Below are 17,322 nucleotides of genomic sequence, written 5' to 3'. Positions count from 1 at the left end.
GGGACAAGAGCTCCAGACACAAGAGCATCAACACTGAACCTGAACTAAGAACATGCCACCAGGCCAGGTGAGTACAGGAGTGTCATCTTCCTGGAGCCGTGGGAGTAACACAGACAAGAGAATACAAGGGATGAGGCCATGAGGAACAGCCAGAGCACGATGCACCTGTAACCGTTCACTATCCGTCCTGGGAGTCACTGGTGGGCAGGACTGCCGTGGTCAGTCACTGCTCTGGCAAAGGACTTAAAAGGAACCTGGCAATCCCATAAAGGAACTCTTATCTTGGAACCCCACCCCCCGGAAAAACTAAACTTCAAAGTAACACGGTCACTTGTATCCTAAAATGGAAAGAATCCATGGTTACGTCACTAGAAAATGCAGTACAAAGGACCTCAGGCAAACCCGGCTTCCCACAAGGAACTGAGGACCAGTCCTTATTTCTCCCCACACTCTCACCTTCTAGCCTCACCACTGTTGCTTATTTAGAGACCAAATTAGGTTTGCTCAACAAAATGAGATTGTGCCATCAACTGGAGGAAACTCCAGTTGACAGATGAGTCAAATATCTGAAAAACTAATGCTAACAGATGAGAACCAGCTCTGATTCCAGCTCAACCAAAATTAATCTTAGATGTTTTGCCAACAGCCATTAAATAGCAGGACTGTCTGCTAGCAGTATTCTAAATTAGAAGGACAAGGAGTAAACATGGGTGTCACAAGAGTAATTAGACTAGGACATTTCTCTAAATTAGCCTTTTAAAAACTAATTATTCCATCAAGCAGAAAATACAAGGATTAAAATTTCAAATATTTAGTGAAAACCACCAGCACATGGTCAAGACAGAAGCTCAACACTTCCAGAAAGAAAGCCCTTGCTTCCAACTTGAAGCAAGATTTTTTTTAGGGTCTATGGCTAAATTTATCTGAAAATATAACAAAAGCAGGGATGGGGGAGCTGATGAGAGGGCTCAGCAGCTAAGGGCACCTGCTGCTCTTGCAGAGGACATGGGTTTGGTGCCCAACACTTACAGAGAGGCTCACAACAACCTGTAACTCTAGTTCCAGGGGATCAAATACTCTTTTCTGGTTCCATAGGCACCAGGCACGCGCACACACACACACACGCGCACACACGCACACACGCAAGCAAAACGTGAATTCACATAAACATAAACAAATATTTAAAAAAAAAAAAACAAAGAACAAGGTTTCTAAGAGACAAACTGATAAAACCAATTTTTAAATCTCAAGATAGTGTGGGTGATGGTAAGATGGTTCAGAAGTTAACAACACTTGTTGCTTCTTAAGAGAACTAGGTTTAATTCCCAGAGACCACACAGTAGCTCACAGGCATCCATAATTCTAGTTCCAGGGGATCAAACCAAACCCCCTTCTGACCTCTGTAAGCACCTGGCACACATGTGCTGTTCATTCATAGACACAAACAAAACATTCTTTTTTTTTTTTTTTAAATTTATTTATTTATTTATTAAACATTTCTGTCTCTTCCCCACCGCCGCCTCCCCTTTCCCTCCCCCTCCCCCAACAAAGCCCCCCTCCCTCGTCAGCCCAAAAAGCAATCAGGCAAACAAAACATTCTTACACATAAAGTAAAAAATAAATCTAAAAAAATTTTTTAAAAAAATCAAGATGATATTTTAAGTAGTAAGTTACAAAAATGTATAACAAAATAAATAACTACATTTCTAAAGATTAAAATATGTACATTTCTAAAAATATTTAGAAACAGAGGCATTTATCATTAAGATAATTCTTACAAAATCTTGGAAACAGTAATATTACAGTTATTAGGGGAAGCATCAAGGCCTTCCCTAATGTGCATGGATGCATTGTATGCTTTTCTCCCAATCAGGGCACCTCAGTTTCCCATGCTTTCTAAAAATAATTAGATTAATATTTTATTTCAAGCATGCTTTGGGTATTTGTGATTCACCAACTTGCTTAATTTTTAAAAAATAAACACTCAAAACAAATTTCTAAAATACTGTATCATCTGGAGAGATGGGCTAGAGGTAAAGAGCACTGGCTGTTCCTCCAGAGAACTGGGTGTGGTTCTCATCATGCACATGGGAGTCTATGAGTGTCTCTAACACCAGGGGATCCGAAGCCTTCTGGCCCCTACAGACTCCGGGTATGTACATGGTATACACATATACATATACATAAAATAATAATAATAATAATTCTTAGAAAACTACCATTTCAAAGGTAACTATTTCCTATAGCCGTTATTTATTTATTAACCAATGTAAAAGAATTACACAGTAAGATGATGAGACTGGAAACTAGGATACTCAATCTCCCATTCATCCCTTCTTTTTTGGGGAGGTAGTGGAAGACTTTAAAACAATCCTGAAGCCATTTTTGACAATTCTGAATCCTCTCAGCCTCCGTGCCATAGTGCTTCCCCTCCTCCCCTGGGAACCAAGGACCTAACAGCTACACTCGCACGTACTCAGTTCCTGAACAATTACCCATATACGTAAGTTTTGGTTCGGTCCCCTGGGAAACGGGGTCAAAATGACCTCTTACCTCATCTGATCTGGCAAGAGCTCTCCGGTCAATTATTGGTAATAGCCTTTTCAAATAAGCCAATCAGAATAGTCAAAGAACAACCCCACTTGCTTCTGTGGCCCCTTTAAAAGTAGACTGTACCAGCTATTCGAGGTCTCTCGGCTTCCCGAATGCTGGGGGACCCTGTCATGACAGAATTAATAAAATTCTCATGCTTTTGCATCGGCTGTGGTGTATGAGATGGTCTCTGGGGGCGACTCCTCCTCGGTGTTTGGACGCTAGAGTCCAACAGTAGGTGGGTTTCCAGAAAGGGTTTCTCTGTGTAGCTTTGGAGACTTCCTGGAACTCGCTCTGCAGACCATTCTGGCCTCGAATTCACAGAGCTCCTCCCTTGCCTTTGCTGGGATTAAAGGCATCCACCACCACCGCCAGGTGATGACTCATTCCTTCTTTAAACAAACATTTGAGACAATAGATGCTAAAAATTATTGACAAATTCTTAATGAAAGAGGAGAGTGCTTTGATGTGACCTAATGCTTTGAATAATCCACACTAGCCTCTGGCTGCTCTGATTTTTCCCTGAATCTATTCAGTAAAGTTTAACAATTCTTTCTGCCTTCAGAACATTGGTGGGCATTTCTATGGCAATCTCTGTTTATATAGTTTAGTACAAAACAAAGTTTTATCAACTTTTGATTTGTTTTGTTTTGTTTTGTTTGAAACAAAACATGAGATCCTCCTACGCCCTCTGCATGTGGGCCTGGTCTGATGTGGGACCAGGATCTATCCCTGGTAACTGAGCTGGCTTTTTTGGAGGCCATATAGTGGGATGCCATGCTCAGCCTCAATACAGGGAGTAGGGGTTTGGTTCTGCCTCAATTGAATGTGCCAGGCTTTGTTGACTCCCCATGGGAGGCCTTACCCTTTCTGAGGAGTGGATGGGGGGAGGGAGTAGGTGATGGGGGAGCAGGAGGAGGGGAGAGAGGGGGAACTGTAGTTGGTATGTAAAATGAATAAAAACTTTTAAAAAAAATTAACAGGTTCTTAGTATGTAGCCCAAGCTGGCCTCGAACTCGGGGATCCATCTGTATCTGCTTCCTGAGTGCTGGGATTAAAGATGTGCTCCAACACACCTAGCCTTCATCTATTTTGAGGATCTTCCCCTTTAAGTTCTCACAAAGCATTTGGTTATTACTTTAAAGAAATGTTTAAATCTCTGAGTCTGAGACCAGCCTGGTCTACAAAGCGAGTTCTAGGACAGCCAGGACTACACAGAGAAACCCTGTCTCAAAAAAACAAGGAAGGAAAGGAGGGAGGGAGGGAGGGAGGGAGGGAGGGAGGGAGGGAGGGAGGGAGGCCAGTGAAATTCTGATAACTTCACCAATGAATGGCAAATGTTTATTTCACAAATTCCAAATTTATTTCTCTACTTTGGTTTTTTTGTTTGTTTGGTTTTGGTTTTAATTTAACAGTTTTTTATTTCGATGCTAAACCATACTGAGATCATCTTTTCATTTTAAATGGCAATTAAGCCCAACAAACGGCATGCTAATCCCACTGAAATAGTGACATGGAGAACACTATAACCAGCCTGCACAGACACAAGTACGGCTCACCTCATGGGTTGGTCAATGGACTGACTGAAATCGGAAGACATCTCTGACTGAAGATAACGCTGTCACTTCAAAGATACCAAATGAAACAGGTACACGCTTGGAACCACATCAAACACTCACGAAGCACGCTAGGTAAGTACCACTCCAGATATACACATTGCCATGTGAAAACCTAGAAGCCAGGCAGATGTGTGCTTCTAGACAGGGAAACAGACATGGTAGATACAGCAAGCTGCTCAACATCACAAGGCTGGCATGACAGCAAGTGCACACCTGAATTCAGGCAGCTGTCCCAAGAAGATGCCCTTAACCATCATCCACGCTGCCTCCTGAGCAGGTGATCAGTGGCAGACTTTGTAGCCCGAGCTGAGTCCTAAGGAGAGGGAATCTTCTGTGGTGTGGAGTCGGAGGGAATGAGGATAGCAGTGGCATTCTTTCCAGGGTCAAGATATTATGTAATCTTGACAGAACCTTGAGTACTGCTGAAAAAGAATGCTTTGCTGGGAAAGGGTGCTAAGAAAGGCCATTTGCAGCTAGCTGCTTCACAGGCACTATGGGACACAACGCAGCGATGCCAGCTTCCCGCCATACGATTGCCTTTCCACAAGGGTGGCTGTTTGCACATATGAAGACCCTTTGAGACACCTGAGTACAGACATGGTGACGTGATCTGACACAAATATCATGGTCAAGAGTCAGCACCCTCCTTCACAAAGGGTTTAGCCAGTGATTGATACCTTTGAGGTAGACAATAGGAGTTTTCCTTTAACCTCTAGGGGGTGAAATGTTGCTTTATGAGCTCAAGAGGACAGTCTGGAGTCAAACAAAAATAATCACGATACACCTGAGGTGACACTGGCACCATGTTGAGAACTACCTCCTAAACGAGATAACTACTTGGATACCCCAGAAGCCACCACCACCATCACACACAGTCAATGTGGTTGCTGGCTGACTCCCTGCCAAACCTGCTGTTCTGAGTTCTAACTCACAAAGTATAATTTTCTTTCCCTTTTATAGGCACTGGCCAGAATCCCAACCCTGCTCCTTCTCACTCTGCAGGCAACCTGACTCTCCCTGACCCCACCCCCACTTGAGGTCCATCTGTAGCTGATAGCAGCCCCACCATACATGATTTCCCAACCTCTAACTTAAAAAGTTTAACATTTTCTCTTTTCCATCTTCCTCCACACCTGCTAAGATCTCCAATTCTCCTCCTCTGGTTTCTATTCTCAAGCTCCAATAGAAGTGTCCTTGAGTATTCCTGAGTCCATTTCAATGCTTTGTTGATATTTAATTATTGCACATGTATGCATGAGGGAGTATGCACGAGGAGGTCAATGGATAACTTCGGTAGCTCGCTCCCCAGTCTTATGTGGGTTCAGAGGAACTCAGGTTGCCAGGCTCGCATGGGCAATTGCTTTCTTTTACCTGCAGAGACAGTAAGCCAGCTCCAAATTCTTTTATCTGAAAGACTAAAAACCTGTGAAAGGGACCTTGGACCTCCTGGTGACACTGCTGGTTTCTCGCTACACTGAACAACTCAAAGAGCTTCACTGTCATTGACCAATTCATGTCAGTGTCAATGATCAATCCATGTAACCGTCACAGTTCTTTAATACTCACATTGGGAAGCTATATAAGAAAATCGTGTACTTGAACCACTGTTCCTCATCTTCATAACAACAGAAAGGGTAAAAGTGAGAGTAAAACCACCATGAAAATCGGAGTCATTATGGGCTCTACTTAGTCACATAAAGTGCAATTAGAATCAACAAGCAAGGGCGGCTGAGTTGACTCAGCAGTTAAGAACACTTGCTGCTCTTGCACAGGACCTCAGCTCAGCACCCACATGTACGGGCTTATGACCACCTGTAACTCCAGGTCCAGAGGATCTGACACCCTCTTCTGGCCTCTGTGGGCACCAAGCACACACATGGTGAACATACATGGTGAATATACATAAAACACTCATACACATAAAATAAAAATAAGTTGTTTTATCAACATATGATTTCAGTGTATCCAGTCTTATGGCTACTCACAATGTGGAGACAGAAGTCTTAACATATGGTTCACGTATGAGGAGAAGAAACAACAGATTTATAACAAATGCAAACAGTACATTTTCTCTGTTGACCCAATTTAAGAGTGGAGTTAAATTTGCATCACACACTTCATACAGGGGTCACATAGACCTTTTCAAACAGACTCAGCCTCCTAGATGACTCTGTCATGTCCACAGCCTCTAATCATCAAGCATGCCAAGGACAGTTAAAATTAATCCCTGGTAGTTTACTTCAAAGCTGTCCTATAGAAGAATCGATAGAAAAATCGATCAAAACATGCAGTACCTTCAAAGCTTTTATTATTCTTTCTTAAATGCCAATATCATATCAACTGCAGGCTGCTCTTCTCTTTACAGACACAAAATAAGCTGCCCAACATAAATCAGAGCAAATGCTGCAAAGTCCCAAGTGAAAGGAGGAACTGGAGTAAACACTGTCAGAAGCGGGCTTTCTAAGGCGCAATGGAGACGTGCGGAAGGAAGAAGGGGCTCACCACACACAGACATGCCTGCACGTACCTTCCCATGCTGCCCAGTCCTTTCATAACAGATGACCACGTCTTCCCACATCTCCAGCTTCTCAAATATCTGAAGGGCTGAAGTGGTACATCCCAACTCAAAGAGCAAACCTGCAAGCTGGCGCTAGAAAGACAAATGAGCGTCATCAATACTCCTCGACAGGAAAGCAAATCCATCTTGCCCAGTAACTCCAACCTGCCTTTTAAAGGGCTGCTCATTGTAATACAAACATCATTTACAAAACTCAACGTCCACTACCCAGGAATCTGTGAGAACCACACTTACTTCGGTAAGCTTTTTTACAGGCAATGAAGTACTGAAAACAAAATAGAAACTGATCAAAATACTCAATGCATCAGATTTTTAAGATTTCAGAACTCAAAAAAGAAAAAGTCAATTATTTCCTTCTCATCTAAAAATTCCTTCCATGAGAAGCTCTGATTTGAAAAAGTCACATCCCACAGACCAGTGTTTAAAGCTCTGAGGAGCAATGCAGGCACCATTAAAGCCTCCGTGCTTCCTCTTTCCACATGAGGGCATCTCAGGCTCTATCTCACAGTCCTACTTGTTTTAGACAATTCCACAGGCCCTAGAAGATCAAGATGAGCAAGCAAAGTAGGTGCGGCCAGTAAACAATACACTCAACAATAGGTAGAATATGTTTTAAGTTGCCCATCCTACAGGAATGGAAAAAATATTATAAGAAAATAAAGAAATGATGTTTTGGAATAGGTCTGGTTTCAGGTCGGTGGTCTCTGCGTTGTTTTCTCTTTGAATACATCTTTACTGCTCTTTGAAATTCAGCTCCCACTTAAGAATCACAGGACAAAGGCTGCATGCTAGCTCAGTCTGGGGCTTTAGGAGCTCCCCCAGTCACCCTTGCACCCTGGAAGGAGAACAGTTGGGGATATTGCAAAACATAAAGTGTCAAATAAATGCTTTCCTTTTATTTGCTTTTGTAAACACTGTTAAAAGGCTCAAAGGTTTATCGTTTCGTAGAAAAGCCTTGAAGATATTTGAATATAAGATGCTGGGCTTGAAAGATGGCTCAGCAGTTAACAGGCACTTCTTGATCTTCCAAGACCCAGACGGTTCAGTTCCCTGCCTCACGTCAATTGGCTCACAAGCACCTACAACCCCAGCTCTGGACACTCTCTTTTACCTTCCATGATCATCTGCACGCGCACACACACACACACACACACACACGTATACTCACTCTTAATAAAAAAATAAATCTTTAAACGGTTACTATAAAACGTCCTTTTGAAAGTGAAAGCAGGCAGACAACTCTCCCGAGAAGCCCGAGCACATTCCTAACCAGCACACTCACTCCCCGACTCAACACCTCTACTTAATTCTGTATTAAAACCTTTTCTTAAAGAACTTAAATTCATGAAAAGAAAAACAAAAGCATTTATGATTCTTCTATCTTAAATTCTAAGATCCTACCTACTACCAATTTAAAACCATTTCAAAACGTTTTTAAATCCATTACCATTTTAATCAAAACAGCAATTTAAAACAACTGGAACTCCCCAAGTGCTTTTACTGATTTCACTAAAATAGTTAAAAATGAAGACAAACAAAAGTACCTGAATAGCCCAATGAGGAGGTACCTGACAGCAATAGAAAATCTTCAGACGTTCCAGTACAGATGTAGTTTTGTCTTCAAATTGGTCTGCAAGAGCCTAAGAACACATACCATAATCACAGTCTATATGTATAATAATTTTAATGTAAAATTTAATGATTATAAAAATCATTAAAATACACATATAAATAAAGAACTCCAGTCATTTGGTCAAGGCAAAAGGCTGTATGAAGTTTGGTTTTTTTTTTTTTGAGTTTAAGTATTTTAAAAACTTGAAATTTAATCAAGTTTTTAAACATTCATATTTAAATATTACCAGGAAAATTTTAAATTAAAATTTCCTATAATAAATCTTTCAAAGATCCAGTCTTCTCACTAAAAATTTTCATTTTTTTCTAAGAAAAAGTGTTCTTTATTGTACTTATCTCCAATGTGATGCTGTTTTGACACTGAGAAGCAACCATGTGAAATGAGAAAAAGCAGCTCTATCCAATCACAAACAGGTGCTCTCATCCCTCAGCAAAGGAGGTGTAAGGGTGGGCATCCACTCACACAAGACCATCTGTGCAGTGCAGTGGGCACTGCAAGCCACATAACTGAATTCCTGTGATGGCCTGAAATTCCCAATCTGGTAATGAAAAACAGCTCCCAGAGACACAGCAAGAAGCAGATGAGATGACCAGGATGGCTCTCTGGAAAAAGGAACCTGAGCCAACTGCAGAGTCAAAAGTTGGCACTATATAGTCATCAAGTGACTAGTCATCAAAAAAAGCTCACATACAAAATGTCAACTTGAGGAGCTGGAGAGATGGCTCAGAGGTTAAGAGCACTGACTGCTCTTCCAGAGGTCCTGAGTTCAATTCCCAGCAACCACATGGTAGCTCACAGCCATCTATAATGATATCTGGTGCCCTCTTCTGGCAAGCATACATGGAAGGAATGTTGTATACATAATAAATAAATCTTTAAAAAAAAATGTCAACTTGAATTCAGACATAGTCTAGAATCCCAGACAAACACATGGACAGCCCCATTACCACGGCCATCTGCCTGCCTCTGATTTGTCAGTAGGTTTGGACTAACTACAGACTTTTCCTGGGAGAGGCTTCAAGACAGGGTTTCTCTGTGTAGCCCTTGCTATCCTGGAACTCAGTCTGTAGACCAGGCTGGTCTCAAACTCAAGAGATCCATTTGCCTCTGCCTCCTGAGTGATGGGATTAGAGGTGTGCCCCACCCTGCCAGGCTTGGCATCAGAATTTCAGTTGTGAATTATTGTGACCTTTTTTCATATAATGATCGAGTTATTATTAACATGTCCTTCTTAATTTTCTGATTCAAACATAGGAAGCTGTGGTGAGGGACAAGGTCTTTCCTGTACTTGAGGATGCTGGCAAAGCAGCATGTAACAACACACTCTGACACGTCAAGATATGGAAGGCTGTTACTAGTATCTGCTTTCAAGTTGTTTCATTTTTTTACAAAATTAAAAATAAAATTAAGAATCAAGAATAAACTTCCTTAGAAGAAAGGTAAGGACAGGAATCTAACCTGATAAAATCCTGCCATGATTTGATTTCGAGCCCCAAAGGCTCAAAAAGACACTTAGTCCCCAGCTATGAAGTGCAATATTGGAAGGTTTCAGAACCTTTGAACGAAGAGCGTGCGAGCACGCAGCAGGTGGCCAGGAGTGACTTTGGAAGGTTATGTCTGCCTTTAAGTCTGATCTAGAATTCTCTGCACCCTGGGTGGCCACGAGAAACAGTCACTACCACCAACACAGACTGAGTTGTTCTCACCACGCTTTCCCTGCCGGGATCAACTAAAATCTCCCCAACGGGGAGACAAAATAAAGTTGCTTAGTTGGGTATTTTATTACAGAGAGGAGAACAGTAAGTACCACAGAGCTAAACATGGGCCAGTTCCTAATTGGCACAACAGCCTGAAGCTGTGGTTCTTTCTCTGCCATGTGTGAGGGAGGAGAACCACTTGGTTCAGTAAGTCACAGAATGAGTTCACATGTCAGAACAAACTCCTTGGACAGCCCAAGATTCTATTCAATCAAAGTCAGTCCGAACAAATTGAGACATAACCACACTCCTCAACCATCTTGACAAAGCTCCCTGGCCTAGCTTCACAGAAACTTAATAGCAAAAAGGTTGCATGCCTCTAGCCAGGGCTATTTCACTGAGGGAGGAAGGGCAAAGAACGAAGAGCAACTTCTGGCTGAAGACATATGGTCACAATACATAAATAAAGATCATAGAATTCCTTCATGAAAAGAAAGGCATTTTTTTAAACCAACATACCACATTTTCAAAAAGAAAAAAAAATAGCTTTTACTTAATAATCTAAAATTTAAAAGAAATATCATACAATTTACCAAACCCTAGTTACATGTGAAATTTTATTTTCAACAAAATCCATGTTGTTTGATGATATGACTAAATAACATTAAGTACTCAGTAAGCTGTTCTTGACTTAATAATAATTGTTTGTACATTTCAGATGCTTCTGGGCAACATAGGTATCTGTGTCTGATGGGCTTGGGTGCTCTCTGAAAGAGCCAAGTACACCAAATGGGATAACAGAGCCAACATGCATGGAACTGTCTAGAGCAGGGGCTCTCAACCGTCCTAATGCTGTGACCCTTTAATACAATTCCTCATGCTGTGATGACCCCAACCATAAAATTATTTTGCTGCTACTCCATCACTGTAGTTCTGCTACTGCTATGAATCATAATGTAAATATCTGATATGCAGAATATCTGAGATACAACCTATGGGGTCACAACCCACCCACAGGTTGAGAACCACTTAAGTGAGCACCCTACAAAAGCTGAATTGGTTCCACATGGGTAGAGATTAATTTAACAGCTATCCTCTACTCTCCTACAAGTGTATACTTCTTGCTGTCTTAAGCATGACAATCACCTAAGTAAGGTTTAGCTACCAGTAAAACTAAGAACATTAAACTAATACACAAAAACGGGCAGTGGTACACTGCTATTCTCTCCACTGAGTTCAAAGTATTCTCTTTTTATTTGCTAATTTACAAACACATCCTAACAAAAGCCTGTTATGGTTTGATGCGAAACATCCTCCACAGACTCATGCATCTGAACACTTGGTCTCCAGCTGGAGGTATTACACAGGAAGGTGTGGATCTCTGAGCCAAGGTACGTCGCTGGCAGCAGTGGGTGACTAGATTTTTTCAGAGCAAGCTCATTTCTAGCAAGTTCTGAAAAAATGCTACCATAGTCAAACAGACTGGAGTTCTCACAGGCACAGAAAATAGGAAAAGCAGGGCTGACATTTACAATGACCTGAGTTCTCTTCCAGGTCTACCCACAAGGAAGTGATCCTTTAACCAGAGGCATTCATCCTTGAAAGGATTTTTAAAATAATTCTTGCACTTCCAGCAAATTTATAAGGATGGCTTTCTCAAGAAAGCTTTGGTGGGTTTGTTGTTGTTTTAAAAATAATCTTAATTTGTGTAGCTTTATTTTATTTATGTGGTGCTGTGGGAGCTCCTTTGGCCAATAGCCTTTAAGAGACTATGCCCAAGTGGTTTTGCATTTCATGGATTTGTGTGCACCACTTGTGTGCCCAGTGCCTGCAGAGTTCAGAGGGCATCAGATCCCTTGAAACTAGGGTTACAGATGGTTGTGAACCACCATGTGGGGGCAAGAAATCAAACCCAGGTCCTTTGTAAGAGCAACTGGTGCTCTTAACCACTGAGCCATACCTTCAGTCCCCAAGAACTTCGTTTTATTTCAGACATTTAAGGTAAGTTAGTTAATTGTTAGCAAAGCCAGGTGTCCAAAGGTGGGGTCTCCCCCTCACTCAGAGGTAACCCTGGCAGATCTCCCAACTCAGCTTCCCAAATGCCAGGAATACAGAAACATACCACTAGAACTGGCTTGTTTTCAAGTTTTAAAACTTCGTTTTAAGGTCATTTCTCCTAAACTGACTCTAAAAGCGAAGTATTTGTGCATATGGAGCTCCCAAGCCCCCACGATAACAATGCCCACATCTCCAGAAGCTGCAGTTTCATGAGTCAGAGGGTATCTCTATGGAATGGGTATAGGAGGGTGAAACCTCCAAATGTAAAGACGTGTCTCTTCCTTTTGGTGCCTTTTTTTTAAGGAAAGAATTTCCCAGAAAACCCTCCAGAAGATCAAGACTGAAGTTCCAGTTACCCAGAGGATGATTTAGTATGCAGGACAATTCTGCACAAGGTCTGGTATGATTCAGACACAGTGTGCTTACATCTGAGAGTACAGCCATACATCTTCAAAGGAGCAGCTGGTCCCAAAGGGCCTTCCCTTTCACCGACAGCAATTCATTCTCACTAGAAGTATATCAAAGTGTCTGGGGCTGCTGAGGGCGAGCTGACAATCTGAAAGGGCTGACTCATCACCTGCCAGGTCACCTTTGATCAGCTTTGCTGTGCAATCTTTGTACATGTATGTGTGTACATGTATGTGTGACAGGACTTATTAAAAAATTAAAATATGCACTTAAGCAAACATATCAACAATTGGGTAAAGAGCTTTCTTTCTGACAGGAGCCTGAAGTGGACAGTGGCTTACAAATCGATCAGTCAAACAGACTGCCACCTCAGACTCTCAAGAATAAAATTCCCCACACTATGAAGAAATAGAATTAAAATTTATTAAGCTTCAATAAACTTAAGCCTATGCTGAACCAGAATTACATAATAATTAGCAAATGGCACCTGTGAGAAATAAAATCCAGGTCAAAGTCCCAGGACTGGAGCAGAGGAGCCGCGCTGGCAGCTTCTACGTCTTATCTCATCCCCACAACGACAATGACCAGACTGTGAAATGAAAAGCAGCTTCTTGCTGAAGAAACACTGAGACCAGTATCTGACCATTCTTTACGGCACTCAAACCCCCAACACAGGAATCAGGACCTGCCATAGGCAGTAACATGCTCAGCCACTGCGGTTAAAGGGAACTGGGATCTCAGCTGCTGCAGTTAACGGGATCCTGAGAGCGAGGGCTTCTCTTCAGCGTCCACAGTGAAGACAAACCAACAGAGGCAGCCTTGAGGAAGCCGAGTGACCACACTGACCTCCCCTTCCCTAGTCACGTCTTGGGTCAGTACTCCTAAAACTTTCTGACTTCGGGTCCCTTTAAACTTCAGAAGGTCTGAGGGACTGCAAAGGAACTGTGCTTCCATGGGCTAGAATCGCTCAACAGTTACCACATGAAGCTGTGTGGAATACGACTGAGGACTCATAGCTGAGTACTCATAATTATGGCCATCCAAAACTTGACAAAGATGTCAAAAACAAAAACTGGAGAAAGGGCAGAATCTTCAACATATGGTACAAGAACTGAACATCCACATGCAGAAGAGTGAAATTAGCCTACATCTGTGACCTCGTACAAAAACACTCAAAACAGATGAAAGACCTAATTGTGACACGCTGCAGCTGCTAGAAGAAAACCCTATAGGACAGGCCGAACCCTACAGGATAGAGGCCTAGGAAAGGGTTTTCTGAATAGGACCCATTTGACCAGGAATTGAGGCCAGCAATTGGCAAATGGGACCTCATTAAACTAATTCTTCTGCACAGATAAAGAAACAAGCAAGAATAGAGGAAGCCCACAGAGAAGAAGACTATCTCTGCCAGCTATCATCTGACAGAGGACTAAAATCCAGAATATATAAAGAACCTTAAAAAAATAAAACAACCTATTCAAAAAATGGACTTGGGATATGAATAGTTTTCAAAATAAAAAACAAAAAGTCAAGAAATATCTCAAAAAGATTTTATTCTGATAAGGCTGAGAAAGCTGAATGACAATAGGAAAAGCTATACTTTTTTTTTAAAGAGACAGTATGACTACCATCTCAGTCACTGTTCTACTGTGACCAAGGCAACTGTTGTAAGAGAAAGCATGTAACTGGGTCTTGCCTACACTTTCAGAGGTTTAGTCCCTGTCGTCACGGCAGGAAGCATGACAGCATTCAAGCAGACACTGGAACAACAGCTGAGAACCACAGCCTGTTCTGTGTGCTGAGAGACTCTGGGCTTGACAGGGCTTTAAAACCTTGAAGTCCATCCCCCAGCAACTAACTCCAATAAGGTCACACCTCCTAATCCTTCTAATCCTTTCAAATAGAGCACTCTGCGGTGACTAAGCATTCAAATATATGACCCTATGAGGGCCGCTCTCATTCAAACCATCAGAGCTTTGATATACTCAGCTAGAAACCTAAGTGTTACAGTGAACAGGGCTTCCACAAGCACTGACTTTATCCTCACCTACACTCTTTTATAATTTCATTTTACACTCAACCATACCCCTCCTCCCACCCTCCTCACCTCTCCCTCAGGGCACCCCTATCCACTCCTCTCAAAGGGTAAGGCCTTCCATGGGGAATCAACAAAGTCTGGCACATTAAGTTGAGGCAGAACCAAGCCCTGCATCAAGGCTGAGCATGGCCTCCCACCACAGGAATGGGCCCCAAAAAGTCAGCTCATGCATCAGGAATAGATCCTGGCCCATTGCCAGGAGCCCCTCAGATAGACGAAGCTACACAACTGTCTCCCACATGCAGAGGGCCTAGTTCAGTCCCATACAGGCTCCACAGCTGTGGGTCTAGAGTTTGTGACTTCCCAAGAGCTTGGCTCAGTTGTCTCTGTAGATTTCCCCAGCATGATCTGACCTCACTCTTAACCTGCATAGGCAACAACACTCAGCCTAGAAGATTTCATGGACTAGATTGTTTTTAACGGCTTCTCCTGAGTTTGTAATTTCCTCTTTCTTGTGGCTTTTAGAATCTTTGGTTATCTACCTTCATGTATGATGCAGCATTTTCTTCTTAACTTTGGTATCTATCATTTAAAAATTCACCATGACACAGGGCCTGTCACTGGAGCCCTCAATGTAACCGCTTATCACTAAGTTACAGCCCACATGGACTGTGAGCACACCTGGAGTCCCTCAGCAGGCATGACTGAGCTCTCCCTTGGAGCCCCTTCCGGTCCCCCGCCATCCCCCCCAACTTTAACAGTTCATCATTTAGCACTGCACAGTGTTGGAAGGAAACCAATCTTTACAGAAATTAAAATTTTTAATTTTAAAAAACCCTTGGTTTTATATATCCAGTTGTTATTTTAAGTCATTCCCTTACTCTTGAGAGATGTAGTCGTTTTAACAAACACTGAAGCACCACACTATGAATCAGAGGAACTGGCAAAAGTTCAGGGTGTGAGCTAAGGGGCTCAACAAAGACAGAAAATTAGACAAACAGGGATTCATCCTGTCACATGATCTAATTTCCAAAATTCAGGAAATAGAGAATAAAAAGACACCCCCCCCCCAAAGTACTGCTCTGCAGAGGCAGCACCAACAGCTCCACAGTGCTGTCCCTCAATAGAAATATACAGCTTTCTTACTAATGTGGCGCGGGATGAGAAGATGAGGCGACCCTGCACGGCCTAAGGAGAAACAGTAGCATCTCTCTGCTTCTAAATCTGTGCTCCCCAGGCAAAGCACACAGCACGTTCTCACCATCTGTCACCAAAAACAAGATTCAAAATCCAAGCTGGGCCTGACATCCCATGCCAATCCCAGCATTTGGAAGGTGCATAGTGAGTTTGAAGCCAACATCGATATAAAATGAGATGCAGGGTTACACAGGTTAAACGCTGAGGTCACAGCTACAAAGTAAAGTGACAAAGCTGAACTTTGCAGTCAAATCAAATTCTAGAGCCTGTAACCTAAGTAACAACAAAACGTGAGTGGAAGATAAGCATCTCGTCCCTGCAAGTGCCTCATGCACACACTACAGCAACAGAGGGAGAGACGGCCACCACGGTACCTGTGTCTGCCTCATTGCCCGTTCCACTCGCCGTGTGCTTCCCCGCTCGAGCTTTGTCCGGAGGATCAAGGCTGATGTCTGAATGGCCCAGAACTTTGGCTGTGACAGTAAACACTGTGGAAGAAAGGAGAGGGCAGAGAAAGAAGGGGTGAGACAGAGGTGCAACTCTTAAGACTTGCCCACCGTCACCCAAAAAGCCACAGTCCAGCCAAATGCAGATTTGACAACCTAAGCAAGCAAAAAGGCGGGAGCTGGGTGGGGAGGCTCTCATCTTCTTAAAACTCACATTACAGAGCACTGTTTAAACATAGGAGAATATAGCTGTAAAGCATGCTCAATATTAGATGCCCTAACTTCAGACAAAATGCTTTCTTAAAGGGGGCATCCTGAGGAAATTCACCTACAATGAAACTTAAATAAGTCGGTCCTCAAACAGAGCGCAGGCAGAAACTTCACTAGAACCAGGGAACCAAAGGGACAGTTTGAGGGAAAGAGTGTCCAGTGGTACATGGGACTACTTGGCATAAGGGGCACACTTTAATGCACATTTGGCCCTGGGTGGCCATCCCAACAACAACCTTCATTAAGGCTCATTATGAAGAAAGGGCTTGTTTATCTGTCTGAAAGGATGCCATCCTTCCTCAGTGTGCACTGGCTGTTTCTAAACAAGCATTCGCTTGTCTCTGGAAGCCAGGTGTGGAAAGCACCCTAGTCAGGACCCAATTAGTCACCCCAGCCTGACTGCTCATTAGGAGCACTGGGAAGCGCTTAACCTTAACTGAGAAGAGGAGGATCTGGGCATCTGTTTTTTTTGAAGTGCTCCATAGGTAATGCTTAAGTACAGTCAGCTTTAAGAACTATTAGGTAAAAGTCACACACGTCTGTCTCTGGTCAAATTTATCCATTAATGCACAAAGTTCATTAGAGGATAGCATGAAAATCGTCAATGAAATATTAGTGACCAGAGCCCTAGAACTCCTCAATGTCCCCTGCCCAGCTCACTCGCTCCCACCACCTGCCTGCTCCTACAGGCACCTGCCTTCTCCACTCACCATTCATCCTACCCATGAGTGGCTTTACCTTTTATTTCCTTTCATTAAAAAATAATACCTTTTTCGGTTAGCATAC

At 42.6% G+C, this 17,322-nt stretch overlaps 1 protein-coding gene and 1 long non-coding RNA gene across 2 annotated transcripts in view; one reads left to right on the top strand and one right to left on the bottom strand.

Annotated features, from left to right (window-relative positions):
- Ttc27 (tetratricopeptide repeat domain 27) overlaps positions 1–17,322 on the bottom strand; it is a 129,231-nt gene that overhangs the window by 62,416 nt on the left and 49,493 nt on the right. Inside the window, exons 10-12 of the mRNA XM_050162979.1 lie at positions 16,195–16,308; positions 8,334–8,429; positions 6,739–6,861 (exon numbers count right to left, since the gene is read on the bottom strand). Of these exons, the coding sequence (XP_050018936.1) occupies positions 6,739–6,861; positions 8,334–8,429; positions 16,195–16,308 (333 nt within the window). The remainder of the gene's footprint in view (positions 1–6,738; positions 6,862–8,333; positions 8,430–16,194; positions 16,309–17,322) is intronic.
- On the top strand, positions 1,699–6,713 carry LOC126514226 (uncharacterized). The gene is made up of 3 exons (XR_007595528.1): positions 1,699–2,830; positions 4,068–4,283; positions 6,577–6,713. It is a non-coding gene; the product is annotated as an uncharacterized lncRNA (long non-coding RNA).

The sequence above is a fragment of the Alexandromys fortis genome, unplaced genomic scaffold (assembly GCF_014885135.2).
Source record: "Alexandromys fortis isolate MF-2015 unplaced genomic scaffold, M_Fortis_MF-2015_v1.1 scaffold_148, whole genome shotgun sequence".
Taxonomy (NCBI): domain Eukaryota; kingdom Metazoa; phylum Chordata; class Mammalia; order Rodentia; family Cricetidae; genus Alexandromys; species Alexandromys fortis.
This window is presented reverse-complemented; position numbering and strand designations above follow the sequence as displayed.